This window comes from Poecilia latipinna, unplaced genomic scaffold (assembly GCF_001443285.1).
Source record: "Poecilia latipinna isolate Pla-1442-1.1 unplaced genomic scaffold, P_latipinna-1.0 Scaffold1232, whole genome shotgun sequence".
NCBI classification, from domain to species: Eukaryota; Metazoa; Chordata; class Actinopteri; order Cyprinodontiformes; family Poeciliidae; genus Poecilia; species Poecilia latipinna.
In genome coordinates this window covers 146012-173059 of record NW_015113848.1, presented here as the reverse complement: position 1 = coordinate 173059, position 27048 = coordinate 146012, and the positions used below count along the sequence as shown (strand labels likewise).

Sequence of the window (27048 nt, the reverse complement as noted above, 5' to 3'; positions counted from 1 at the left end):
GTGAAATTGAGTTTGACACCCCTGCTTTATGTCAACAAAGTTGCTTTAGACATTCATCCTTGAGTAAAGCTCCATCTAGTGGATGCATAACGTAACTCCAGCCTCTACTGTAGCATCTATTCTATGCGCCTTATAATGCAGTGCGCCTAATATATGAAAAACGTTTTAAAATAGGTCATTTATTGAAGTTGCGCTTTATAAGCCGGTGCATCTTATAGTACGGAAAATACGGTACATATGGCAAAGACCATCTTGCAATATTTTGGGCTATCCATAAGAAACCACTCTGGTGTCTCTTGCAGTAAAGACATTGACTACTCATGGACACTCTTCAAAACCTTGCTTAAGAACAAATCCACAAAGCGTAATATCCCTTTTGAATGACTGCAGATTGCAGTGGATCATTAAAAGGCTTGCTGAAATTCAAACTGACATAGTTTTTTTTTTTTTTTTACCTCCTAACCCTAATCAACAACTCCCGTGTGTGTGCTTGCACCTTTCTGTATGGTGATGTGTGCACTGTGTTCTGTGCACACACACACACACACACACACACAGTGTCAGATCTGTGTGCCACTGGGGATCACGACTGTCAACAGGTATGCATCAGCACCCCAGGATCATACAAGTGTGCCTGCAAAGATGGCTTTACCTTAAACAACGATGGTCGCACTTGCAGTGGTGAGTGTGTGTGTCTGAACGCATTTGTGCCAGCTTAATATAACTACAATTCGATTAAGATTATCCTTTCGATGTATTTTCTGCTATTAGCACCTTGCGGCAATGCTGCGATAGATGCAGTATTTGTGATTGATGGCTCAAAAAGTGTGCGTCCCGAGAATTTTGAACTGGTCAAGAAGTGGATCAACCAGATCATTGACAAACTGGAAGTCTCTGAAAAAAATGCTCATGTTGGTCTTGTGCAGTACTCCAGCACTGTCAAAACGGTAAGCTTCAGTTTTCACTCTCAGTGTTGCCACAAGCCATTAATTTCCCTCTCATTTCGAGATTCTACTTTTGTTAACACACAGGAGTTTCCCCTGGGCCAATACAACAACAAGAAAGCACTGAAAGAGGCTGTGAAGAAGATGGACTACATGGAGAGGGGAACCATGACAGGCCTGGCTCTACACCACACGGCTGATAATGTCTTTAACATCGCTCAGGGTGCCCGGCCTGGAGTGCAAAAAGTCGCCATTGTGTTTACCGATGGACGCAGCCAGGACTACATTGGAGATGCGGCTAAGAAGGCAAAGAACCTTGGTAAGACAGAGGAAAAAGAAATCTACTTAATATATTGGGGTTGAAAGGTGAAGTGAAAAGTAATGCTAGACTGTGTTTGTGCTTCACAGGTTTGGAGATGTACGCTGTTGGAGTGGGCAATGCATTGGAGAGTGAGCTAAAACAGATTGCCTCTGAGCCAATTGGAGATCATTACTTCTACACAGCTGACTTCAAGGCAATGAGCGAGATTGCCAAGAAGCTACAAATTAACAAATGTAATGATAGTTACCAAAAAAGACAAGCTGAACAAGTATTTATATTACAAGAAAAGCAAAGATTAACCCTGTACTTTAATCCCACAGGTGAGGACCCTTGTGAGTGCGACAGTCTTGTAAAATTCCAGAAGAAAGTAGAGGATGCCCTACAAGCACTAAACAAAAAATATATCCTTTATGGTGATTGAGAGTGGAAAAATCTGTGTTGTGTGTTTGGGAACACTTTTTAGTAGCAATGCACCAAGAATTTCACTGTTTGTTGGAAAACCAAAAATCTTGTCTTTTTCCCATTAGTGAATGGAACGTACCAAGTACTATTGGATTGTAATAACGTCAATAATCTTTAGTGTGGTAGCTGTTACAGAGGAAAGGAGAATGTAACTGAGCAATTTTCATTTTGGAGTGAGGTATTTGATAATAAATATCTCAATAATAATAATAAAGTCAGAGGAAGCAGAGATATGTAAGCAACTGTAGTGTCATGTTGAAACATGTTTGCTTTACATTCAGGCTGTAAGAGAGAGTACGAGAGTGCAACGCTATCGGTGGATAACAGGAAGGCGGAACATATTACAACAAAGTTGCAGTTTTATCCTTTTGAAATTTCAATATCTGTTTGGCATCAACCATAGTGGATTTGGTGGCCTTTTGGAAGTCTCCAAGTTTAGGCAAGAGTTTTCTGCCTTCAGGTAATGCTCATAACTGTTCTTTAAAAGAAGCTAGCTGTGCTATAACAGTGCTAATCTCTAATGTCAGATGCTAAAGACAGTGTGTGAGCTCCATAATCATGTTGCCTTTGTTTCAAAATACTAAAACCCTGTTTTACAAAACATACTCTCTCACTTAATAGTCTGACATCACTCCTACTCCTATTGGGAATAATTAATGATTGTAATAATGAGTCAGATGTCTGTGTTATTGACTGTCTCTGTTTCTGCCCTTAACAACATCTTACTAGAGAGTATGTCGAAGAGGATTGCCTTGCTGGAGAACAAAATTGTTTGAAGACTCCCATGCAACTCCTCTCTTATGGCTCTGCACACTCACCATGTTGCGTTCAGTAAAATACTCAAGTATATGAATCCAAACTTCTGCTTGTGCGCTGAACTCTCCAAATTCTTCCAATCAACTCTTGCCAAATCTATCACTGATTTTTCTCCAACTCTCCTGGGACACAGGATTACCATGGGGGGAACAAGCCTTTATATGTGCATGTTCTCTGTAGGTTGCTCTCCAAAGCCGGCCTGTGTGCTAATAAAAGTCTTCCCTCATAGGGAAACGGTGATGGTTAACTAAATGTTTTTTTTTTTCTTTGTCACTGCCGGAAACGACCTCTGCCAAGTCAAATGATGCAGCTTCATCACCTTTGCTTCTCTGTTTTTACTTTTTGCTACCTGCCTCTCTTTTCTTCTCTTGTCTTCCTATTTAAAAGGCGGCTTTATACATATACCGGTAAATTAATACAAGATTTATGTCTGACAGGAAGAATACAAAGGTGATGTTTATTTTGCTAAATAAAGGTGATTCAGGAAGTTAACAAGGTTGTGGTCTTTATGGGTCAGAAAAAGTTGTGAAACAAAGCACAAATACACACTGTTCAACGTAGTTTCAGATTATTGTAGTATAAAACAGGTTAAATTAATATTGCTGCAGTGTGTGGTTTTAAAATATGTAGTGGGCTCATGAGGACCAAAAATGCTGGATGTCTTTGGGTTACCTGCTGCAGCTTAGCTTAATTGCACTATAAATTTGGATAATAGTCTTTAAGTGCTAAAGTGCTTCTCGAGGGGCAAAGATCTGTATGAAAACAAAACAGAACACTTAGCTGATTTCCCGCTTTAATGAAAGGATTCACAAAACTCTGATAGTGAAATGCCTTTATGAAAGAACAAATGAAAAGATGAACGTAGAGCTTAACAGAAATCCAGCAGCAAAAACTTTTAAGCCATGACTTTATTTTATTATTTAATATTGAAAGATCATTTAAAAATGTTAATTGAACCTCTGGATTGGGGCAAAAATGAGCAAATTGGCTGCATGAATGACTGAAGAGAATACAATGCAACTGATTTGACACAAAATAAAGTAATATGAAACTATAAAGCAAAAAAGGTTGTCACAAGAAGAGTTCTGTTGTATCTTAGCCCCCCAAGATTAAATGCAATTCATGTCAGTTCAATTCAGTTTGGCTAAAAATAGTTTAATAATCCCAAAAGGAAGTTAAATGTGACTCATCCAAGTTTCTTCAGAGCTGTTGTATAGATGCTGATGGTTGTGGGCAGGAAGTAGGAGCAGTCTGTATTACAACGGCCCGAAGAAGCCGCTGACTGAAGACAAGCCATTGTTAAATATTAGTCTCTAAAGAAGATGCTTAGAGTTTTCTGTAATGCTATTTCATGAAGAAACCATCTTATTTGAACAGCGCTATTCATGATATTTAGCTTAAATATCTGAAACATTTTAGTGAAAAGAGACAAACAGAAGAAAACGCTGTGCTTCACTAAAAATCAGTCAAGTAACTCCAGAATCATGACCTGTCTTCATTCAGAGGCTACTTCAGATTCACTGTAACACAGACAGCTTCTGGATAGCCTTTCTGTCCACAGCCATCAGCATTTACAAAAACTTTTGGAAGAAAATTGGATAAAATCAGGTAAATTGATTTTTGAATGTAATTTAAACTGAATCGGAGAGCAGTCTAGAAGTGAAAGTAAGTTTATAAGAGATATGACATAACCAAGTAAAAAAGTTAAATTGTTTAAATACACAACTTCTATGCCTTTCCATAAGCTAAAAAATATTTAGTTGGGTATTATCTAAAGCTTTGTAGAGTGTTAAACTAAGAAATTAAGTATTTATGAAAGGTTTCACCACAGTGACGTCACAAAACGGTCTCCAACATCTGAACACAAACAGCCAGGAATATCAGAAAGTTTCTTGGCTCTTTCAATTTAATTAGAGTAAATCATCATACGTTGTATTAAATGTGTATTTCTGTCAAGAGCTGGATACCTCACCCCCGTGTTTAAACATAAACGAGTATTCCGCTTTTAAAAGCGTCGTTAACGCCGTTCGCTAGCCGACGCTACTAGCTAGTTTAGCGAGCTAACCGGAAGCTACTCATTCAGGCAGCCGGGTATGAAGAAGGAAGGACAGGGGGAGGCTATAAGAGGCTCTGGCTGCACATTCATCTCTGTGTGAGTTTATAAGGAGTGAGCGATAACATTGTTCAAGTATCTGACGTTGACGTAAACTAATGTTTGATTCAAACTACCTCAGAGTTACCTTTACTTTAGGTTGAGCTAGCTTGAGAACAACAGGTAACCTCAGCTCAGCCCAGGTGTAGCAGGGAGGTACCAGGACATGGCCAGCGGTTCCATACCAAGCTTCACCTTCAAGGCTTATGGAGAAGACAACCCAAGGCAGGTGTCAGGCTCCGGGAGCTCATCTCGTCACCACTCCGATTCAGAGTCCGAAATCTGCCCGACGACGAAGAGCTTAGCTCGGCTGTGCAGCAGGGACAAAGATGAGCGGGCCACGGCTCTGGAGAAGCTGAGCGAGAAGATTCTAGTGTGTTTAGAATTGGACCGGACCGGTTCGGCTCGGCTCAGCAAAGAGACGCTTCTTCATCTACTCCGACTGTCCAGGTCGTGTCCCCTTCAGGAGGTTCGGATGAGAGCCACCGAGCTGCTGTGTATTGCACAGGTAATGTTGGGCTGTTCAAAAGCATTTTTTGTGTGCTTCATACTGCAACAACAGAACCTGGAGCTCAATGATGTTGCTATTCTGTAAATAAGAACAGCTTATAAGTTGGGTTCTGCACGGCTTTTATTTGTAAGAACTCTAGAGCGAAGGAGTAGCCCACGCAGTCACCATAAACTTGGACTTGATAATCATTTATCAGCTGGAAGTGATCCTGATTACCTCCAGACTGCGGGATATTTCGTCAGACACTGAGGTGAAGGTGATGCAAGCTCCTGCTGCTGTGAGCAAAACAAGCAGGCCGGACACGCCTCCCCCCTATGCCCTGAAAAACATGTAGCATGCAGGCACACCCCCTAGTCCCAAAGCAGCGCTGTAAAGTAACAGTCACACCGGCTTGACGCATTTCTACCATTTTTTTAAAAACCCAACTCATGTTGCTAGAAGCAACCAGGAGCTTCACTTTAAGTATTTATCTCTCGTGTTCAGATGTCGGTGAGTTTTTTGACTTGCAATTTGCCTTTTTTTTTCCCTTTTTTTTTTTTAAGAACTGCTTGTTATGAAACAGGTGTCCAATTACAGTTCGGCTGCTGCAGTCTGATGGGGTGGGTTTTAGATTTCATGCGGTTATTTTTACTTATTTATTGTTTTACCAAAGTATGGTTTGTGCTGAAAATGTAGAAAAATGTTCGTTAAACGGTAAATACGTGATTTTTATGGTTGAACAGTTGAACCATGGTTTAACCCAGATCCAAGACTTTCTGGATCTGGGACTAGCAGGACAAAGGTTGACAATACATAACCAATAATCAGCTGTTTGTAATGTAATTCTACTTGAAGCAAAATGACATATCGTCCTTTATTTATGGGAATTGGCCGTTTTTATTTTTTAATTTAAGTTTGTATTCTTTTTTTCAGGAGCAGCAGGCTTCTGGTTAAGCTCTAAAAATAACATTATAACCTTATTTATTTGTGTGCTGTGCTGCTAAAATGAAGAAGGTTGTCATTTTTCTTCCATTAGAATAATTATCAGATTATTTGACAGAAATGCGTTATTCTTTATTTCCAGGAGGAGGGGATTGAAGTACCTCGAGCCTTGGCTTCTGGTCCAAGTGCTTTCATTCCTGCAAAAGAGGTATGTAGCTGCAGAGATTTCTGACGAGGTTCACATAAAGCTTTAAGTGTTAAGATTTGGTTAATTGGAACAATTTGCTGTCTCACTATTCACTAAACTACCATTAAAGCGTGATATTAGTTTTTCCTCCTTGGTTTATAGCACTATTAATGCAGTTGCTACTTTGCTGGATTAAGACCAACTTATCACCTCCTCTATAAGGGGTTTTCTGCTTGATTGTAGTTAATTCTACAGTTTGCCAATAATGTTGTTGCGTGTTTGCACATTGTTAATGTCTAATGATGCAAATTCAAAGACAGGATACCAGATATCAAGCAACTTTGTGCAGAACAATATGGACTGATTTTCAACTTTCTTTGAGGTCTGAACTGTTGAGTCAAGTTTTCGTTTTTTTGTTGTTGTTTTTTTCTCTTGCATTTAAAATCACTGGGAGTTTTAAAGCCGTCAGAACATTAAGAAATTACAAAAATGTCCATATTCATTCTTGTCAGATTTGTTCCAAACCCTCATCTTTTCTTTATTCGGCTGAAAAAAGAGCATAAATAAATCTAAACTAATTTTGATGCATATAATGAAAATGAAGATTCAAATCATATTTACATGCATTCGGCCTGGCATTGATCGTGTTCTGTCAGACGAGCGCTTTATGCTTAAGGCTTCTAAGTTTTCAACAAATCACAGAAATTACTTTTCTACCTTTTGTTTGCAGGGAATAACATTTATATCCAATGAATATGTACATATACTGTCTGATAAAGTGACGATATACGTGGTACTTGTTTTTCTTCTTTAGATTTCCTATCTTTAAGGCTCAGACATTTTATGTTTTTATGACTAAACGGCCGGGTAAAGAGAGAGGCTCAGAAACGGTGGGGCCATCGTTTCTGATGCAACATTACCGTACGAGCTGCATTAGCCTGTAAAAGATGCAATACTGGCGTTTGGTTGCCAAAGCTCCTGTCAAATGTGACTCATGAAGCTTCGTTTCTGCAACAGAAATGATTGCGTCATTAGCTAGATGTTATTTAAAATATTCAGATGAAATTTTGGATTCTTTAATAAAGCCACATTATCTAACAGTAGGAAAAAGTAAACATTTCCTTGACGAGGTTTGAACTGGAATCTTTTTGTTTTTCAGTTGTTGATAGAGGGGCTAAACCAGGACATCCTGGTCGAGTCTTTTCTTTCGCTGGGTCGAGTCGATCATCTCACCATGGTCATGGCGCTCCACCCGTCTTATCTGAGCTGCTTCTTGAGGACCCAGCATGCTTTGTTTGAACTGGACGGCCCTCTGCCCCGTGACTGGAGACATTACGTTTCCGTAATGGTAAGAAAATCTCTTCGAATTATTATTTATCTGGAAAAAGAAAAAAGATCAGTTAATATAATTATGAGCTCACTCTGTTCAGAAATAATACAACAGACCTGCCACTTAATATGTTGCACGAACATATTTCCCTGAGGTTATAACTTAAGATTTTTATTTTAATGTTATTTTTCACCAGGTTTGTTGTGTTTAGAGGTATATGTTGATATTGCTTTTGTTTGTGTAAATACAGAAGTTCACATTTCTGCAATAATTTTGTTAAAATTATACAACAAAAAGAAATCCAACGAAAGAGAGCTTACACTTAAAATGTAATGCGAAGGTATTTGCTTAGAATTATTTCTATAAAAAGCAAAAGTACATGGACCTCGACATTAGCTTTGGAGATGTATTTTAATTTACCTGCCTTTCTCTCATGGAGTTGTTTTTAGCAAACTATTTTCCATAAGGCCGTTTCCAATTATGACTATATCGAATTATTGTGAAACATTTAATAGCAGTGTTGTTAAACCTAACTTAACTGCAGTAACGCCCACCACAGAAAACTCAAAGGAAAAACAAAAACACATTTGTAGTGTTTTTGAGGGATCTTAAGCTGCCATAACAAGTCACCAACAGGTTTGCCAACTTGCTTTCTCATAATGATGTGGCGACTTGTTTCTCATTTATTAAACCAACTGCTCCACCTGCCCCACAGGTTAACTGTTATTTATAGCCACAAAACGCCTGATGTCATTGTTTGACTTTGATGCGCACCTCAAATATAAGGCCGTGTTTTCAGAGGAAATACTGGCGTGTTTATTTTTAGTTTGGCTTCCTGGTGTCTTTCAGGCTGCAGCCCGACACCACTGTTCGTACATGGTGCAGCAGCACAGCAAGGCTTTCCTGGAGGCTGGAGGGGACAAGAGCTGGCTCAGCGGCATCAAGCACGCGCCCGTCAAACTCCGCAGCCTCCATACCCTTAACAAGCTGCTGGCACACCGACCCTGGCTCATCACACAGCAGCACATCCAGGTCAGACACGTCGGCTGCTCGCCCACTCACTTCCTGTCTGAAGTCAACTTTATGTTTTGACACTTTTAGTTAATAGTAATAGTTAATAGCAGATTTCTGATTTGCATCCAAACTCACCTCCTCGGTGACTCGCCCGGTGAAATATTTTGGAAACTGCATTCTTGCATTAGGCAGCCATAGCTACTCTGAAATGCTACATTTTTCTCAGCAGAAAGTCAAATCTTGCCAACGTTTTCATAAAAGGAGGATGTATAGTACTTGAGCCTGCCGCAAAGAGCAAATAATCAATTAACTGCACGATAAATTAAAATAAGCTCGATAATTTCCATTTTGACGATTCATATTTTTTGAAAGGCGGTTTTTGTTTAGAGACTTCATAATCCATTTTTATTCATGGTTTCAGTTTTGTGGAGGGTTTATTTCTTGATTTTGGAGTGTTTTCTTTTGAATATTTAAAATGTCTTCCAGTTCCCGTGTGAAGTTTCCTGCCCAAAAATTTAAGCTTATTGTTCATTGGGAGGGTGAACTTGCATTATTATGCCATTATCAATATATTATTTGAAAATGGAATCAAAACAACAATATCGTTTATCACAATAATTTCTGGGACAATTTATAATCAAGCAAAATTTGTTGTTGTAACAGGCCTAACGGTGCTTTGTGTGAAAGATTTAATGAGATGTGAATTTCAGAAGACCAAACAAATAATTTTACTGCAGTTGTCACCAATTTTAGGCAGCCATGATGGATTTTCAGGTTGGCTTTGGTGAGAAAACTGAGCCTGTTTCATGTTCAACTTTATTAATCGAGGGTATACTAACGTTACCAGTTTTCCAAACTGTGGCCATCGTCCTTAAAATAGTCTCGAAATGTTTTGGTTTATTTGATGAGCATATCATTTACCCATATCTCTTCATTTCTAACCCAACAAAAGTATTTATGGAGCTTTTTCTTACCAACCTTTGCAGGAGCTGGTGTGTGCTGGGGCAGAGCCGCGTTGGTCCCTGGCTGAACTGATCCATGCCGTGATTCTGATGGCACACACTCACTCGCTCTGCTCCTTCGTGTGGGGCTGTGGGTTAAACCCAGAACCGGACCACATCGGGGGCTACGCCTTCCACCCTCCGTCGCCCAGCCACATTCCTCGCAGCCCTCACAGCCCGGCTCATGAGGACAGCAGGCCGGAGGTGAGTCGCAGTCATTTCCCATCACCAGTCTTTAACAAAAGCGGCTTGGTTCACGTCGGTTGTGTGTGCGTACAAACATCATAATTTCGACGGGTTGCAGCTGGTGGACGGAGCGGTGGAGGTGGAGGTACTGATGAAGAGAATGGTGGAGCTGCAGCAGCAGCAGGAGGAGGAGGAGTGCACGCAGGAGGAGATGGTTACTCGGTTTGAAAGGCAGAGGAGCGAGAGTATACCAACTGGTAAAAATACGCCCGTTTACCGCCGGCCACTCCGTCGGCCGCTTGGATATTTGCTGACTCGACTTCTCTGACTGCGTTTGTTCAGCGGTGGTAAGAGGAGCTCCACCTGAGCTGGTGTTGGGTCTAGTGGAGGAACCTGAGTTCAGATATGAGGACTTTGCCCCCAGAGGAGAACAGTCCCCATCCACCATGAGAGCACAGGTAGTTCACAGTTTTATCTGTTCAAATATTTTCTAAATGTTACATTTTAACTGTAAACACAAAAGTTGTCGAATTTTTTTCTAAAGGAAAACGTCGAGCAGGGCTGGAACAATCAGTCAAATCAGTCGTGATGAATTGATTAATGAGCAGTTGTCAACTTGTATAGTAATTGATTCATTGGAGTATACAGACTAAAAAAGGCCATTTGCTCAAAACACATAGTCAGATCAGTGATAAAGGCAAAACGGTGCAAAAATACATTTTGCATTTAAGATGAATGCAAAATGTCTGTAAATATGTTCTGCCTAGAACATGTGGCAGATTTAGCTTCAGCTGGTGCAGATCCAGTACAAAAATAAAAGCCTTTTAAGCACCTTTTGCTACCCAGTTATTAGTCCGTTAAATGAAAAAGCAAAACAAAAAAACCCCCCACCAGATCAGCCTTACACTGTGTTGTCGCCAAGTCGAGCAGAAAGGGCTCAGCTTTTCACATGCCGATGTTAATCATTATTGTAAATAAGGATGCGTTATTAATAACTTACCAGTTTAAATAAAGGTTCAATGAATAAATAGAAATATGTTTTAGCTTCAGATGCATCTTTTGGTGCAAATGACCAATCGAACACTAAAGGAATGCTATGTTATTGCATTTTGTGCAAAAATGTCTTATTTAGAAAAATGAATTGAATTACTTATTTGCATCTCTTATTGTAGTTCCAATACTGTATAAAATGAACACTAAAGTGGATAAATGAAAAATCTGCAGAAATGTGCTGTTTCTTAAAATCATGTTAATCATCAGAATAATTGATAGAATAATCGATTACAATAATAATCGTTAGTTGTAGGCCTCCAGTCGAGTCTTCACTCGGTAACAACTTCCTCACCACTGTCAATCACCGATCATGGCCTTTCCAGAGTAAAATCACTAATATCAGTTATTAGCTGATTTGTTTGTGCATCTCATTTGTTCCTATGATGATCTTAAAAATCTCAACATCTGATCTGCAGGATTATTCATGGGAAGATCACGGATTCTCTTTGGTGCAGAGGCTGCTTCCCGACATGGGTCAGTTCCTGGATGAGGAATTTCAGGTACTTTTCCCTTTAATCTCTTAAAAAGCAATGAGGATGAAAATGACCCAAGAGCAAAAAGGCACTCTATATGAATCACTTGTAGATTCAGGAGCACACTGCCTTTGACCTGATTTCCTTAACTGATAAAGAACTAAAATCTAAAAGGTTACTTTGTCATTAAAAATAACTTTAAGACACCTGAAACAAGACAGTGGGCAGTAGTTTTTGTTTGACCATTTGCTGGGACTCTTAACTTCCTCTTTGTCGGGTATCACAGTTGTAAATTTGCAGAACAAATGTCTTTCAATTCTTGTTTCAGGGATTTGCAGGGACTACACACGCTTGAAATAAAAATGCATACAGTCCTATTGGTTAACTTTCGCAAGGATGATTAGTTCAGCAGATTATATGAATACTTTTAAAATATATTTAAAATCGTGATCCGTTTGTGTGTAAAAACATACAAAAGCTTGTTTAAGTTGACGATGGTGATGCAACTTTGCAGGTCGTGAGCAACTTGACTTACAACAGGATGGCCATGCATGAAGACGTAGACACTTACACTCTGAGGAAAGCTCTGTGGAACTACATCCACTGCCTCTACGGCATACGGTTGGTGTAGCACACTCTACTCTCACACCGCCTAAACAAAATGTCCGCCGTATTCCCCGCCGTCTTAAGTCTTTTCTGCGTCTGCAGGTACGACGATTACGACTACGGCAGCGTCAATGTTTTACTGGAGCGCTCTCTGAAGGTCTTTGTTAAAACCATGGCCTGTCACCCCGAGCAGACCACTGCGCGCATTTACCACGCCTTCTGGAGACACTTCAGACACTCCGAAAAGGTACGGACTGGTTCAGACACACACCTTAGCCTGACCTCTGTCATCGCAAATCACTTGACATTTCAACTCCTCTCTGGTATCTTCTCAACAAAGAATGAATCACTGGCATTTCAGACTTTTACCGTCGTTTCCGTCTCTTTTAAATGTCATCAGAAAACGACGCTTTACAGACAGGGGGTTGAAAATGTTTCACCCTTTTACCCAGAGGTAGATGACATGGCATTTAGTTTTTTTGTTTTGTTTTTTTCCCCCCTTTTTTTCCTGCAGGTTCACGCCAACCTAATCGTGATGGAAGCCCGGCTGCAGGCTGCTCTTCTATACACTTTGAGATCCATTACTGCCTACATTAAATGACTTTGTTGCACACCTTCCCTGCAGATGCTGAGCCAGCTATGATGAAAAACTTATTCTCACACACTACAGTGAATGTTTGCGAATTCATATCGTATGTTTCAGTGTTAAATGTTTTTGATGCTGCTTTGTAATGTGGATGTATTTAAAAAAAAAAAAAAAAGTTACCTATTTTTGCACTGCGTATGTCAGGATGGAAATCCCCAATGGAGCCTTGAGCGTTGAGCTGATTTATCTTGCACACACCTGTAAAAGCTACACGCTACACTCCTGGTTATGTCAGGTCAGTTTGTTACTGCATTAGTAAATCATTGATCGGAAAGAAAAATGTTTATTTTTGATGTTTAATTAACACTCTTCTCAGCAAAAATCAACCAGCCTCTAGTTACTGTTTGTAGGTACAACAAGGCGAAGCTGAAACTTAAAATATCTTGTATTTTTATAAGCAATAAAGTTACTTTGTTAATGGTGAAATGTTTTTGACTTTTTTTCTCTCTCTGTCTTGGTTTTGAAGTCTGGAAAAGTCTGGGCATTTATTTTGTGAAAAAAGTAAATTGAATATGGAAATGAGTTATAATATTTCCCTTACTATAACTTAAAGGATAGAAATGAGATTTTTCTGAAAATGGATTACATCTTTTATCATTGGTTTGCCACAACATCTAGACGATTAGTTTAAACCACACCTGTACTTCTGCTTAGATGCCAAAACATTGGCAGTTGTTTTTAATATTGGCAAAAAGTAAAAGTTATCTTTAATCACAAACTGATCTTTAAAGAATCTATTTGGTGAAATCCACTTTTGCTTTTTGAAATATGTCGAATTTGATAAAAGGGCTTTTCAAAATATCACCAGGCACCACAGCTCAACTAACAATTTATGTATTTTAAGAATATTAAAATCTATATTTTTAGAAATCTTGTGGTTCTAGAGTTCAGATGTTCTGTAGTACCGACCGAGTAGAAGATGAAAATGATCTGGGACCCTCAGTTGTGCTTTGGACTGGCTCTGATTTAACCCGCCAAGGTCAGGTGTTTTAAGCTCAAATGTCCACAATATTTTAAGGTTACTGGGAACCTGATTCAGCTGGATGTTTCTGTGTTAAAATGGAATTGGTCGCTCCGACTGTTGCCACATGCTTTCAGAGGTATTCCTGCTACTCTAACAAGTTGAGGCAATGGGCTGGGCTTCCCATTTTACCCACTTCCGTTATGACAAACTGAACTGAAATTGATCAACTCGAAAAATAGACTTGAAAATAATAGGATTTTGACTTATTTAAGATGTTACAAATCTGAACAAAAAGTTTTTTCTACATTGGTACGTGTCGTGGTACATGTCGTACCACTTTTACACCACAAGATGGTAGCAAGCTTCCTTACATTAACTTGTTTAGCGGATGTAAACCAAAGGCCACAGTTAATCGTGAATGTGCATCTATGCTATAGTTACCAGAGGTCAATTTTGCCACAGTTGAAATATTAGTGGAAGCTCAAAAAGTCAAGAAAGGTACCGTACACTAAGAAGTTACGTTAATTTTTCATGCATGCATATAGTTTTTGACGCGGATGTCACACATTTCCTTCAGTCTTCTTCCTGTCTTTCGCACCACTCGGTCAAAGTGTCACATCTGAGCTGCAACTGCACATCACCCAGGAACCGAGGCTGATTCAGCGCGGCTGTCAGCTTTTAAGTGAAATGTAAGTTACTTGTTAAAAGTAAAGGCAGACCTTGTTTTCTTTCTTTTCTTTTTTTTGAAAGTTAAAACTGTGGTCTGAATTAGGTTTATTTATCTAAAAATCGCCGTCATATTGAAGTCATTCCTCTTCCAGATCCGGTGTACAATTTTCAGGCGTGTCTGCTGACGCTAATAGTTAATTCAGGTGCGTTACGTCTCTCCTTCGACACAGATAACCGCTTTCGTTGGAATTTGCGTTAAAAGTCACTGTTTCCGCTGAATGAAGTGTCCACGGGTCCACTCCACGCGCGCCGCCCTCTGGGCTGGTCCTTTTAGTGCACGCCCGCTCCTTTTTTTCCTCACTCATTTTGCTCTCTGAAGCAGCGCGCGACTCTTCTCCAGCCACCCACACCTGGATTCACCGCTTGAACGTCCGCTTCTTTCTCTGGTATGTACACATTGAGCTAATTCAGTGACTTATTTCTGTAATGTAAACTCCATTGCAAAGAAAAGAAAGAAAGAAAGAAAGAAAGTTACATCTATTCTTGAAGTGTTCAAAGGTTCTTGTGTGTCAAAAAAGACACACATTAAAGTATTTAAATGACAACATAACCAGACAAACCCCTGTATAGACTGTATATCCCAAGCAGCCCAATTATATTTTAACGCTGCTTTTCTGACTTATCAATTTGTCGAATTTCTGATGACATACGTGAAAGCTGATAAGAAGCGGCTTTCTGTCTGCTAAATAAAGGGAAGTTCAGCTGCACTTGCCTACGAGAAGTTGATGAAGTGCGGTTATGGCCTTGTTCTCGCTCTCTCCATGATGGACAGATGTCCTACCACAGAGGATGTTTAGAAATCATGCTGCAATGTCAAAACAGTGGAATTTACTTTAAAGAGTTTTGTCATAACCTGTGTTGCCATCAAGAGGGTTGGCAATGTCTCCTCTCAAGCTTTCGCCCTGAAGGGAATTAATTGAAGCACAGACTTTCAAGAGATGTAGTATTTATTTCTTCAGTATTTCATTTGCTTGTGTTAATCTTTTTTTGTTGTTGTTGTCCTTGATGAATGTCCGTCATTTAGTCCAGACGCTGATCTTAAAAAGTTGCTGTTTCTATGATAAGTGGCAAGACTTTTCCCTGTCTTTATAAAGTATAACCCAACACGGCCCAGCTCCTTCTCTGTCTGTTGCTGCACACCGTCAGTGAGCTGTCTATAAGACAGCAAATTTGCTTTTTTGGCTCACAAAAGTTGCCAGACAGTCTCAATTTCCCGGCAAATATCTGGCAGAATGGTAAAAATGGCTCCATTGGCACCTAACAACTGCCTTAAAGCATACCAAATTATATATTGTTTGGATTTGTGATGGGTACATATTCCTAAAATTTTCCAGCTAGATCTTATTTCTGTCAGTGTGTTAGATATTCCTTTAGTAGATTATTCATAGTACATGCCTGCAGGAAACCACCTAGAGGAAAAGGCTGGGCTGCCTGTTTCCTCAACATAGCCATCTATCAAAAAATGTTTTTATGGTTTTAACATTAAGCTTGGGCAGGTTGCTAATCCTTGTAGTTTTTTTTTTTGTAATCTCTGAAAATATAGGTTTCACAACTTTAAAAAGTTTAAGGGCGATGAAGAAATTGTGAGAGTTTTGATGGGTAAAACCACTGTTAGGCCGGACTCCTTCACTTCCTGTTTCTTTACGAGGTCAGTTCCTGTCTATAGCCCTGGAGCTACATAGAGGCAGGAAGGAAAGGGACTTGTGTATATTCTCTGCTGTAGGAAGAATTAGAATTGCACATTGCCATAGTCCTAAACACCTGCATAAGAGCTGAACATGACACAAGGCAGTCAGCTTCCTCTTGTTGGACAAAGTCTCGACCCTCCAACGTGTAGAAAACAGGGGAAACCTCTGAGAGTTACAAACAACAATCCGGGTCTGGCCTCTGTATCTCAAGGATGTGATGACATCATGTAGAAACAGGACGTCCCGATGGCTGAGACGCCTTACTTTTCCACTGTTCCCCCTCTAACTCCGTCTCCCTCTCCCCTCTGTTGCAGTGTGTGCGAGAGGGTTCAGTGACAGCTTGCTTCCCATTGTCCTATCATTCCTGCCCCACTCGCATTCTGCATCCTGTCGAGTTTCCTGCTCACGGTGCGGAGTTAGAAAGAAAGGTCCGACCACAAAAAGGTAAAAATAATAGACCAAGAGGACGGGGTGGCAAAAGCAATGGCTGCCGTCTTTAAGGAGAAATCGGTAAAATAGGACAGATTTAGGATCGAGCGTGTGTGTGTGTGTGTGTGTGTGTTTGACTGCGGTGAATTTTCCCTCTGGGAGCAGCTTATCTGCAGTCCACTCAGCAGGAAAGGGTGTGTCACTTGGATATGGATGTTTGCGGGAGTGACGGTGTTGATGGAGGGGTTGAAGTTATTGTGATTTTTTAGAAGAATGCACAGAATGCTTGGTAGTAGTTTCTAGGTCAAAGTTTTGTTGCTTCCGTACATTGTTTGAACTGGACAAATCCAGCAGTATGCTGAAACGTACTCGAGCGCTGAAGTGGAAAGTGACATTTCCACAGCTCTTCTTCAGTACCCTTTTTATGAACTTCTGCATCAAAGATGGAGATTGGGTCTGATTGCCAGTAGATATGGGCAAAACGATTTACCTTCCAGTACCTATTACATGTCCAGTTATTTGAGATTAGGTGGCTCTCTGTGTTGCCCAGAGTGTAAACATCTAAGAAAATAAAGCTTTTTCTTGACATTTATGAAGATGTATCTGCTTTGCAGTGAGAACTTAAAAAGTTTTTTTTACAGTTTTAGCTGAAGACGTATTGCACCTAATAATCTAAAACATCATTTCGAACAGAACTGTTCTATCCTGCCTAGAAATGATATAATATGCACTTTGAAAGTTATGAAACACTTTTTCCTTTCCTTTGCACGCACATGCACACACACATATATATTGTACATATATTTCACATGATCATAATGTAAAGTAGAAAAGAACATAAATTTTAAAAAAAGCTGTCCGTTTTTATTGATAATTCATGAAACAAAATGTTGAAAGATATTTATAGCCTTCTTAACAATCGATGAAAAAATTGTATTTTAACAATACAGCATTCGTGCCCTTCTGGTAATTACTGCCCAGTAGTTTACATGCTTGCACTTGTACTTTGACACTTTATTTGATCTGGAAGGCCTTCTAGTCATCACTCTGATCTTTACCTTTTTTCTTTTTTTAGATTTTTTTTTTTTTTTTTTTTTTTTTGCATTAGTGGCCTTTATTGGCGGTTACCAGGCAGGAAATGTTGGATGTCAAACCGAAGACACCTGCACTGATGGTTTAAGTTGTTTTTTTATGAGTTGATGAAAAAAACGTGAGACTTTTGCTTTCTCTATTTGAAGCATAGAGTAGCATAATGTTGCCATTCTCCCATTTTGTTGCTGACCCCTGCTGGTCAGCTGTCTGAAAGAAGCTATCATATACCCCATTTACAAGAAATGCAAGTTTGCAATTTTGGAAATATTTGGGTTGCAGAAAATAAAGATGGTCGTAGTGTTGAAACTAACATGAAAGTTAAACAGTTTTAAAACTACAGTCTTTGGTCACACTTTATTTGAAGGGGTGTGCATAAGACTGACATGACACTGTCATAAACATGACATAACACCTGTCATGAACATAAAGAAGTCTTTTTGAATGTTTATGACAGTTGTCATGAAGTGTCATTCAGTAAGTAATGACACTTTTAATGCAAAGTTACTCTAAAAGTTGCATTGAAAGTCCATTAAAAGTGCCAACTTTGCATTAAATTATCATAATTTACCAAATCATGCAAAGTTGGCACTTGATCATGCACAGTTCCATTCTTCAAGAGGAACGGTCCCACTGGCCTGATAAATAAAACAAGTTTAATTCAAAAAGTAAAATCAACACGTTTTACAAGAATCTGATAATGATCCATTTCTTAAAAATCAGGTATCCCTGGACAGAGATATCGGTCTTCATTAAGCCCACTCTGATTCAGAAACCAACAAAAATGTTGTTCTCTTGTTACCAATTGAGCAGAAATGAATGCGCAAGTTCATTGTGTGAAGCATTAATAATAAATAATATACCTATGTACAGCATGAGCATTATTGCGCTGCCTCTAATGTCTAATACACCAAACGTGTCTTAATATTCTCTCTCTTTTTCTTGCTGCTATATTTGAAAAGTTGCTTTATGAAATAAAAAATCAAACATGCATCTGCTGCAACTATCTGTGATTCTGACTTTTACAGTAAAAGTTTATTACAACTTTAACTCCGGAGCACGACCATGCAGAGCAACGGAGAGCTCTGCATGGCTCTCCGCTTCTGGAGAGCTCACCATTTATACAGTCAACGTTTTTGGTATTTCCGCTGAAGCATTTCATGGTCAGCCAGCTGGGAAACTGTGTCTGACTTCAAACAGACAAAACACGAGCGCAGGTATTTAGGTGAGACGACAGCCCACGAAAAAGCTCACATGTGAAGCTTGAGTAAAGTTCTTTGATGCCTGGTGAATATTAGCAGTGGTGCAGCCAGACTTATCAGAAACGAGCATCGCACTTCTCCTCCAACAGAGGAAGCAAGGTTTGTTTCACAGCGTAGTCTAATTATTACTTTGTATTAGTGTGCTGCTATAAAAATCTACTATGACATTTATCGACCAGTCCACAACAGGAGGTTGAATCTGTGCTTATTCAAGTCCCAAACATGAAGAGGGGCCGTTTTGCGCAGGGGCATAACCGAAAAACAGCGATTGCTCCACCATTAACTTCACCCTCAATGTATACCAGGGGGAGAGGGAAGCACTAATGCACCTTCTGAGTGCTATATTTCCTCTTTAAAAGTCAAAGTTTGTAGTAAAAGCTATCCCCCCTGCACTGTATCTCATTGTTGTCATATGTAATTACCAAGCAGTGTGAGCTCAGACTGTCAGACTAAGTGTGATGTTTATAGGAGATTAACTGTGCAACCCCCCACTTTACCACTCATCACCAACACCACAGAACGCCCACACACTCTCATACTCTTAACCCTCGTACATGTTATGACTTTGAAAGCTTGCAACCTGAACTTCAGTGATTATTAAACATATTAAGGTGAGCTGCTCTGAGCAAGTGAGAATTTCCGATCACAGGGAAACGTTTTTTTTTTTTTTCTTTCTTTTTCTATCTGGAACCCACAAATCAGCTTCAATCACACCAGTTGTAAATTTAGTACAGCTTCTGTGTGCAGAGGGTGGAAAACAAAGCAATGACAGGATTATCTAGTTAACGGGAACCTAACAGGGAATAATGACCGATAAAACACTTCCCAGTATATGTGTGATTGCGACTGCTTTATTATTTCATACCTGTTTGTGGTCACCTGCCAGTCCCAAAAGGGCAGGAAGAGTGACAACTGAACATAAAAGGGCAAAGGAAGGCTAGTTAAATCAAAATGGCCTCGGTGACGCCCCATATCACTTCTACTTTCCTTGCTTCACTCAGTAACAGCATCTGAGGAGTGGATGTAGAGAACGTGAAAGGTGCTGTAGCACAGAGTGTAGAGCAGCAACAGAAAGGAAAGTGTGAGCTTTTGGTGTTTTTGCGGCTCTGCAGCTGCTCTGGGTGTGTATGTGGATGGACTCTGGCCTCGGTTTCCAGGAAAAGGGGGGAGCCATCAGAAGGGTGGACAGGAAACCCTAACAGGGCTAGCTTCCTGTAACTCTCACGATGGCCGGTCTGATAGTGAGAGAATGTTTGTGTGTGTGAATTTGCTGCTGTATTTTCTGCTGCATTACATCGCCCCGAAACAGCCACTGTTGCTGTGAAGTTCTGTAAGAACGTCGAGGGCTTTTAGAGGGGAACGAGTAAACCTGCAAGTTGCCATTTTGTCACAATGAAAGTAATGAATGATTTCTCTTCCTTCTCTGCCATAACTTGTATTGTTCTCATTTTGTGACTTCCTGTGCATTCCTGAGTAGGTGGGGTGGCTGCAGCCTGGAAGGTTAGCCATCTTGAAAGGTTGCAGGTTAGAATCTCAGAGCGATCTGCAGATATTATCCTGATTTATGTGTGTGAGCTCAGCCAAAAGTAATCACTTCTAAATTAAAACCTGCATTTGTCTGGGCGATGATCTTTTGGGCCAGCTTTTTATAACTTCCAAATATAGACTACACGTTTTAAAACAGACCATACATACAAAAGTCCTGCTTATTTTCTTGTAAATGTATTCACACCTCTTAAGCTTTTTTCACATTTTGTCACATTACAATCTCAAACTTGAAAGTATTTTGAATGGATTTATATGTGAAAGTCTCGAGTCTTCTGCACAGTCCTGGCATTCTTAATCTTCCCATCAACTCTGACAAGCTTGTCTCTGGCGAAGAAAAGGATCCCGTAGCATGATGCTGCCACCAGCATGTTTCATTGTGAGTACGGTGTGTCCGCTGTTTGTCTGCCACCGCACTCTGACACATCGGCAAAAAAAAGCTTAGGTTTGATCTCATGTTTGCTGTCTTCCCTCTATGACATGAGACAAGCTGCAGAAACAACCACAAAAATACCTTCTGGTTTGTGGTTGTGATGTGAAAAAAAATAAAAAATTAAAAAATAATAGGTGTTAATGCTTTTTTTTAGGCTCTTATGTGAATGGAGAACATGCATCTTTGTCTTGATTTTGTCAATGCTAACATATCAAAACAGACACTTTCTGATGATTATTTTTCGTACCAAAAGATGCCATTCCAAAAATCTTGCGTGTTTTTGTTTGTCTGCTTCTGTACAGTTTCCAGAAGCCAAAGTGAAAGTTAAGGGGTTTCAAAAGATTTCTTTTTAAATTGTGTTGTCTTGGAGACGTGAAATATTTCTGAAAAGTACAAAAAAGAAACACCTGAGTAAAGACACCACAGTTTCATAGTATCAAGATATCAACACATCTTAGACCAACTCTTTTCAAATGTGGTAACATGGCTATTTTTACAGTCAGAGTAATGTTTTTTTTTAACAGACTTGCACAAAAACGTAGAACAACCACCAGCTAAATTTGTGTTTAACTTTGAAATCTTCTTGATGTCAGCGACATTAGTTAGTGAGGCTGTCTGCTCCTAGCAAGCCTGCAGTGGGGTTCTTGACAGACATGCCTCTTGTAACTTAGCAACTGTAATTTTAAAACAGCGTTACTGTAATAATATTTGTGATGGGTGGTGCCGCTTTAGTTTTTAGACTACGTCTGGTTTTCTGTGTTTCTTCATAGCAGCTTAGGCCTTCAAGCCTCCTCATGCATAATCTGATGAAACACGCTTTTTATTTTTATTTTTAAGAGTAACATTTCATAACCGAGCAGAACAATTCTTATCCTCTTGTCATCTTTTACAGGAACAAGAAAGAGCAAGCATTTAACATGGCTTTTGCTTTGGTGCTTCATTACAGGGTTGAGATTAGGATTTTATTGGTGGTCTTCAAGGTTCTGACTTGATGATACTTTAATGATCTTTTACACTGTCTTGCTCAATCTAGAAGACAGCCAATTGAGCTTTAATAAAAATATTCCAACACAGAAACAGATTATCTCGTCTTTACAGTTGCTTCTCTTAATTATATCCATATTAGAATAGCTGAAGGCTCACAGTGTTGTGAAAGACCCAGTTCATTTGACTCCAACAGGTCTTGACAAGTTAACTCTATAAATTGTGCAATCAAATGATTTAGCTTTTTCTGGGCTTCTGCATTTTAAAAATATAATTAAAAAAAGTGCAGGGATATATATATATTACAAAAGTGATTGTGATCAAAATACACTTTAAAATCAGACAGATAACATGAGTAAGTGTAGTTTTCAAAGTATGATTTTGTGTATTAAGGAGAGAATGGTATCGAACTAACCCTATATGTGAAATTGCTGTAAAAGCAGGAATGTCTCGGTGTGGCCTAGTCAAAGTTGTATCTGGTTGAAATATTGTAGCAAGACTTTCCACAAGGTCTCTGTGGGTCTTCATGCTTGAAGTTCCTCCAGTGTGGCTGAAGTCAAACACTTCTGCAAAGATATAAAAGATTAATCTCCAGTTGGCTGTAATGCTTGTTGGCAGCCAAAGTTACAGTTATTGGTTTTAGGGGCTAATAAATGTTCACATATGGACAGACTGGTTTATATAATGTTTAATAATGAGATAAAATTGAGAAAAGAGCTTTTTGTAGTAAGTCTGGTTATATTTGTTGAATCTAAAATTTGTTTGATGAACATTTAAGCCAGACTAAAAAGCAAAAACAGAGCAAATCTATTATGTTTTTTTTTTCTTCTCACCACTGCATAATGTATATCGTTGGATAAAAACTGACATTAACATTAAGTAGAAAAACAAGACATAATAATAATAATAATAAAAAAGCTTTAATGTAGCATCTCTTCTCATGTTTCTCTCTGCAGCATTCTGTTTTTAGCCAAGCTCTTTAATCTACTCAGTAATAAGATCCCCTAAAACAAAAAGGTTGACATCATTAGAAATTTCTTCTAAAGCAGCAAAGAGTATGTTGTTAAAAAAACATGAGACGCAAGTCGTTCTGCTTTTTACCTAACAATTTTTAGAATTCCCATTTGCCCTCATACTAATAATTGGGTAACATGTTTTTTTTTTTTTTGCTGAATTTGACAAATTTGACAAAACCTTGAAGTGATACTAAATGGGATTTGAAAAATACATTTTATTTCTGCTGAGCTGAGTCAAATGATAAGAAGAGCAGGAATTCCCCATCACTGCAAAGCAGTTTGCATGTATTAATCTATTTTTATTAAAACCATGTAAAGTCAGTTCATGCGATGAAAGCAGCTGATCAGCTTTAGTCCTTTTAAGCAACTGATACTTCATGTAGATTGTAGAATATTTTTCACTAATGGCTTCTTATCGATGCAGTTTAAGCTCAGTAACCAACAGCTGGCAGTCAAATGCAAACACTCTTATCTTTTAAATATTACTTAATGCGAACCTGCAATATTTTTAAAGCACCGCCACTAACCAGAACAGCTTATGTTTATAGCCCTCGTTGTTCTGCTTGCAAATAAAACATTTGACAGTTTTTACTGTACGTTTCTTCCTCTTTGTGTTTGCGTTAGCTTTTTATTTGCTTTGTGATTGTGCAGTCTGCCGAAACGGTGTGGTTTTCTCAAAACTGGAAGTCGGGATTGACACAATGATCTTTGTCAAAGCCATTACGCACCTTCACGGCCGAGCCGCTTTATGTCCATTACCCTTTGCTCCTCTGATGACATGTCAAAGCTTGTTACGCCACAAACTCTTAAGCGTCCACACGCACATGTACATGTGTGCACAGCTGTTGACCGAAAGAATAAGTTAATAGCCTCTCTTGAAACGCCAAAGCAAAAAGGGAAGTGGCTAACCTCACATCTCTCTCTCTGTCAAACCTTATCTCAAGCTGTCTGTTTTTTTTTTTTTTTTTTTGTCTAACTTCTCTGCTCACAACTGCCTCACGCTTTACTGCTCCTAAGCCTTTTTTCTCATATTCGGTCCTACAGTTCCCTTTCTTCAGTTCTCTGCCCGTCATCCCCGCTTTGCCCCGCTCTACCCCACTAGCCCCCCCGTCACTCAACTCCTCCCCTCTCTTTTTCTTTCCAGTGGCGATGGTGATTGACAGATGATCTGACAGAGGAAGACATCAGGTGAGGAAAAAAGTGAACTTCTCCTTCCTACCCCACAATTAATTCCTCACTCTCCATCTCCTGCACCTCCTACCGTTTAAGGGAAGTTTTTTTTTTTTGTTTGTTTAAAGTTAGTGACTTCTCTCTCTGTAGTTCTCTGTGGTTATTTTGATCAATGTGTGTCAGTAATCTGAGTTGCTTTCGGTACACATCAGCGCCCAGAAATTAATTCAACTGCAGTGATGAGACACAAGTTCTTTTCTATTTTTTTTTACCCTCCTGAAGAAAACAATTATTTTAAAAGTGAAAAAAAAGTTACAAAGAAAGAAAGAATAAATCATCTTCTTTGCATTCACAGACGCTGTTGCCGTTCCGGTTATTATGGGGTGTGCCTGTTGCAAGCAGAAAAAGTCAGCCAAATCATTAGGAGCAACATCAGGAACAGTAGATGTTACCGATCTGTCTGCGAACAATGCAGATGGCCTGTCTGGAGGTTTGTCCCAGGGACGCTACTGTCCGGACCCCACTCAGGCCATCCCAGACTTCAACAAGCCCTTCCCATCCCCTTCTGCATTCCCCAGCACCAATGCGCACCCTCGGCCTGGAGGCATGGGTAGGCAAACCATCTCCAATTTAAAACGTTAAAGTACTAATCCTCCTTTGATGAGTTCTCTGTCGTGCGATGTCTGTTTTCTGATTTGCACCAGCACAAATATTTGAAGAACGGGAGTGAAGTGGCGGATGGATGCGTTTTGTTTTTTGCTGCAGGTGGCGGAGTCACTCTCTTTGTAGCTCTGTATGACTACGACGCTCGCACCGAAGATGACCTCACTTTCATGAAAGGGGAAAAATTCCAGATCATCAACAACACGTGAGTTACGATAACACGCACTTGGAAAAATACGTATTCACACACCTTCAACGTTTTCCACACTTTTCATGTTGCAGCCAGAAACTTTGGGGTGTCTTAATGGGGTTTGTATGAGACAGTCCAGCTCACGTTGAGTAAAATTATAAAGTGGAAGAAAAAGGATACATAAAGTTATTTCTTTATAGATTTGTGGTTTCCATCTGTATTCAACCCCCCGATACTCTGAAACCTCTGAATAAAATCAAACCGATTGCTTTCAGGAGTCACCTAATGAGTAAACATGAGAGTCTGTGTGTAATGAAAAGTCCCGCTGTTCTGCAAAGGCCTGAGAGGATTGTTAGAGAAACCAACAGCTGTGGAGACAAACAGCTTATGTGGGAGAATCTGTTGATAAGACAGCTGATTTTTGTGCAATCCAAAAAAAATCTTTTCAGTGAGTGACAAGGATGTCAGTGTTAAATACCATCATAGCCGCCTGTGAAAACCGATGATGGTGAGTTGGATGACTTTATGATACATTACGTTACGTTAACGATACGTTAAAGGAACTGAAACTGGGGCTCAAAAAATGTTTTCATGTCTTAGAGAAGCCTAGTTAAAATCTAATTTAGGACTGGACTTGGGAATTGGTTCATCCGATCTGATGGAGCTTGAGCTTACTTTGCTTTAAAAAATGGACAAAAAAAAAATTCTGGACGTTTCTTACAGGCATGGCTGCAGAAGAAGGTGGTTCTACAATACAAATGCATATCACTTACATCCTGTTATATTGTTAATATTGTTAATATTTGCATTTGCTAAGAATGGTCATAAACATCTGAGTTACTCCTTTGATTGTAAAGTGGCAAACGGTAGAAAAAAGGTCAAGATAGGTGAATATTTTTAGGAAGCAACATAAGCAGCGTTTCAATGTCTGCAGACGCTACACGAAAGGACCGCAGCAACAGATAAGAATTTCTCTAAGAGCTGACAGCGTATGGAGTTCTGTGAAGGCTAAATTGATCCATGTTCAATGCGTTAAACAAAGTCATTTGACTGTTTTTGTATGCATTAAATTCCTCCCATTGTGAATAAATGTCACTGATTAAAAAAACATCTGCGGTCGCGGCGGCTGCAGGGCACGTCGACCAGCCTTTGTTATTGAAAAACATTTTGTTCTGCTCAGGAAATCCAAAATCAATTTACATGATGTTGACATTTGACCAATGCTGTTTATTTCTTATCCAGCAATATCTTTTTTCTTTTTTTTAATAAATTGTCTTTGGTTACAGGGAGGGTGACTGGTGGGAAGCCCGCTCGTTGAACACCGGCAAATCAGGTTACATCCCCTCCAACTACGTAGCTCCTGTTGACTCCATACAGGCTGAAGAGTGAGTTTGCACCAATAAACTAAAACACGCACAACATTGACTGTTTGTTTGTTTTTCTGTGTGTGCTGCGCTTTAAGCCAACACTTAAAACTCCCTTAGTGATTGACATGTAGTCTGAAAGCAGAGGTCAAGTGATGTGTGATGTTATTCCAATCACCTGTGTGGCGCTCTCGTGGTGACAGGTGGTATTTTGGGAAGATGGGAAGGAAGGATGCGGAGAGACAGCTGCTGGCTCAGGGCAACCAGAGGGGAACTTTCCTCATACGAGAGAGTGAGACCACCAAAGGTGAGGAGAAGAAACATTCAACACGTCTATATGCGCTATCTCTTTAAAGAGACTCTAAAAACAATCAAAGCTTTCGACTCTTTCACGTCAGCCAACCTCCCCTTCACGTAGCCTTTCGCATTTCTCTCACACAGGTGCTTACTCACTGTCCATCCGGGACTGGGACGACAACAAGGGAGATCATGTCAAGCATTACAAGATCCGCAAACTAGACAACGGTGGCTACTACATCACCACGAGGTCACAGTTTGACACTGTTCAGCAGCTGGTAGAGCACTACACAGGTAACACGCCAGCAGTTCACAAATTCATCCTCCTCCTTCCTGATCGCCTGCCAGCTTTCAAAGCTCCTCTTTCGGTGTCGTCATACTGAAATATCACTTCAGTTGATGTTTAATTCATTATTTGCAAGTCTTTAGCGTAAACCTTGAACTTTTTCACATAGATATTGTTAAATTACTGCCATGACCTTCGGTGTGCTTTAGTGGCGGTGCTGTGTAGGAATGTATGAGTATTATAAACGGTCACGTGCAAAGATGCCTTGCAGTAGAACCACGCAGATAGGTGGATTCCAGTGGTGGAGAAAGTACT

At 39.7% G+C, this 27048-nt stretch overlaps 3 protein-coding genes across 9 annotated transcripts in view; all 3 read left to right on the top strand.

Annotated features, from left to right (window-relative positions):
- LOC106960825 (cartilage matrix protein-like) overlaps window positions 1-2791 on the top strand; it is a 12180-nt gene extending 9389 nt beyond the window's left edge. Inside the window, exons 5-10 of one of the 2 annotated variants that reach the window (XM_015054166.1) lie at window positions 559-681; window positions 772-947; window positions 1032-1263; window positions 1353-1499; window positions 1587-1667; window positions 2455-2791. In XM_015054166.1, coding sequence (XP_014909652.1) covers window positions 559-681; window positions 772-947; window positions 1032-1263; window positions 1353-1499; window positions 1587-1667; window positions 2455-2504 — 809 coding nt within the window. In that variant the 3' untranslated portion in view covers window positions 2505-2791. Of the gene's footprint in view, window positions 1-558; window positions 682-771; window positions 948-1031; window positions 1264-1352; window positions 1500-1586; window positions 1668-2452 lie in introns of both variants that reach the window. The other variant, XM_015054167.1, reaches the window with a different exon arrangement.
- A 1616-nt stretch (window positions 2792-4407) lies between these two features.
- On the top strand, window positions 4408-13050 carry sesn2 (sestrin 2). Of its 2 annotated transcripts, XM_015054164.1 has the most exons (12): window positions 4408-4696; window positions 4796-5204; window positions 6271-6336; window positions 7475-7663; window positions 8495-8677; window positions 9646-9864; window positions 9965-10103; window positions 10189-10304; window positions 11316-11399; window positions 11887-11993; window positions 12081-12225; window positions 12493-13050. In XM_015054164.1, exons 2-12 carry the CDS (start codon window positions 4863-4865, stop codon window positions 12577-12579), a joined length of 1677 nt encoding a protein of 558 aa, XP_014909650.1. In that variant the 5' UTR covers window positions 4408-4696; window positions 4796-4862; the 3' UTR covers window positions 12580-13050. The 2 variants fall into 2 exon arrangements, with proteins under 2 accessions (XP_014909650.1, XP_014909651.1); XM_015054165.1 differs by lacking the exons at window positions 4408-4696; window positions 4796-5204 and adding an exon at window positions 5539-5696.
- A 1115-nt stretch (window positions 13051-14165) lies between these two features.
- yrk (Yes-related kinase) overlaps window positions 14166-27048 on the top strand; it is a 30314-nt gene continuing 17431 nt past the window's right edge. Inside the window, exons 1-8 of one of the 5 annotated variants that reach the window (XM_015054170.1) lie at window positions 14595-14703; window positions 16320-16449; window positions 23908-23951; window positions 24289-24543; window positions 24699-24801; window positions 26073-26171; window positions 26354-26457; window positions 26592-26741. In XM_015054170.1, the coding sequence (XP_014909656.1) occupies window positions 24312-24543; window positions 24699-24801; window positions 26073-26171; window positions 26354-26457; window positions 26592-26741 (688 nt within the window). In that variant the 5' untranslated portion in view covers window positions 14595-14703; window positions 16320-16449; window positions 23908-23951; window positions 24289-24311. Of the gene's footprint in view, window positions 14278-14594; window positions 14704-16319; window positions 16450-16523; window positions 16546-23907; window positions 23952-24288; window positions 24544-24698; window positions 24802-26072; window positions 26172-26353; window positions 26458-26591; window positions 26742-27048 lie in introns of those variants that run through there. The other 4 variants (XM_015054171.1, XM_015054173.1, XM_015054169.1 and 1 more) reach the window with 4 other exon arrangements.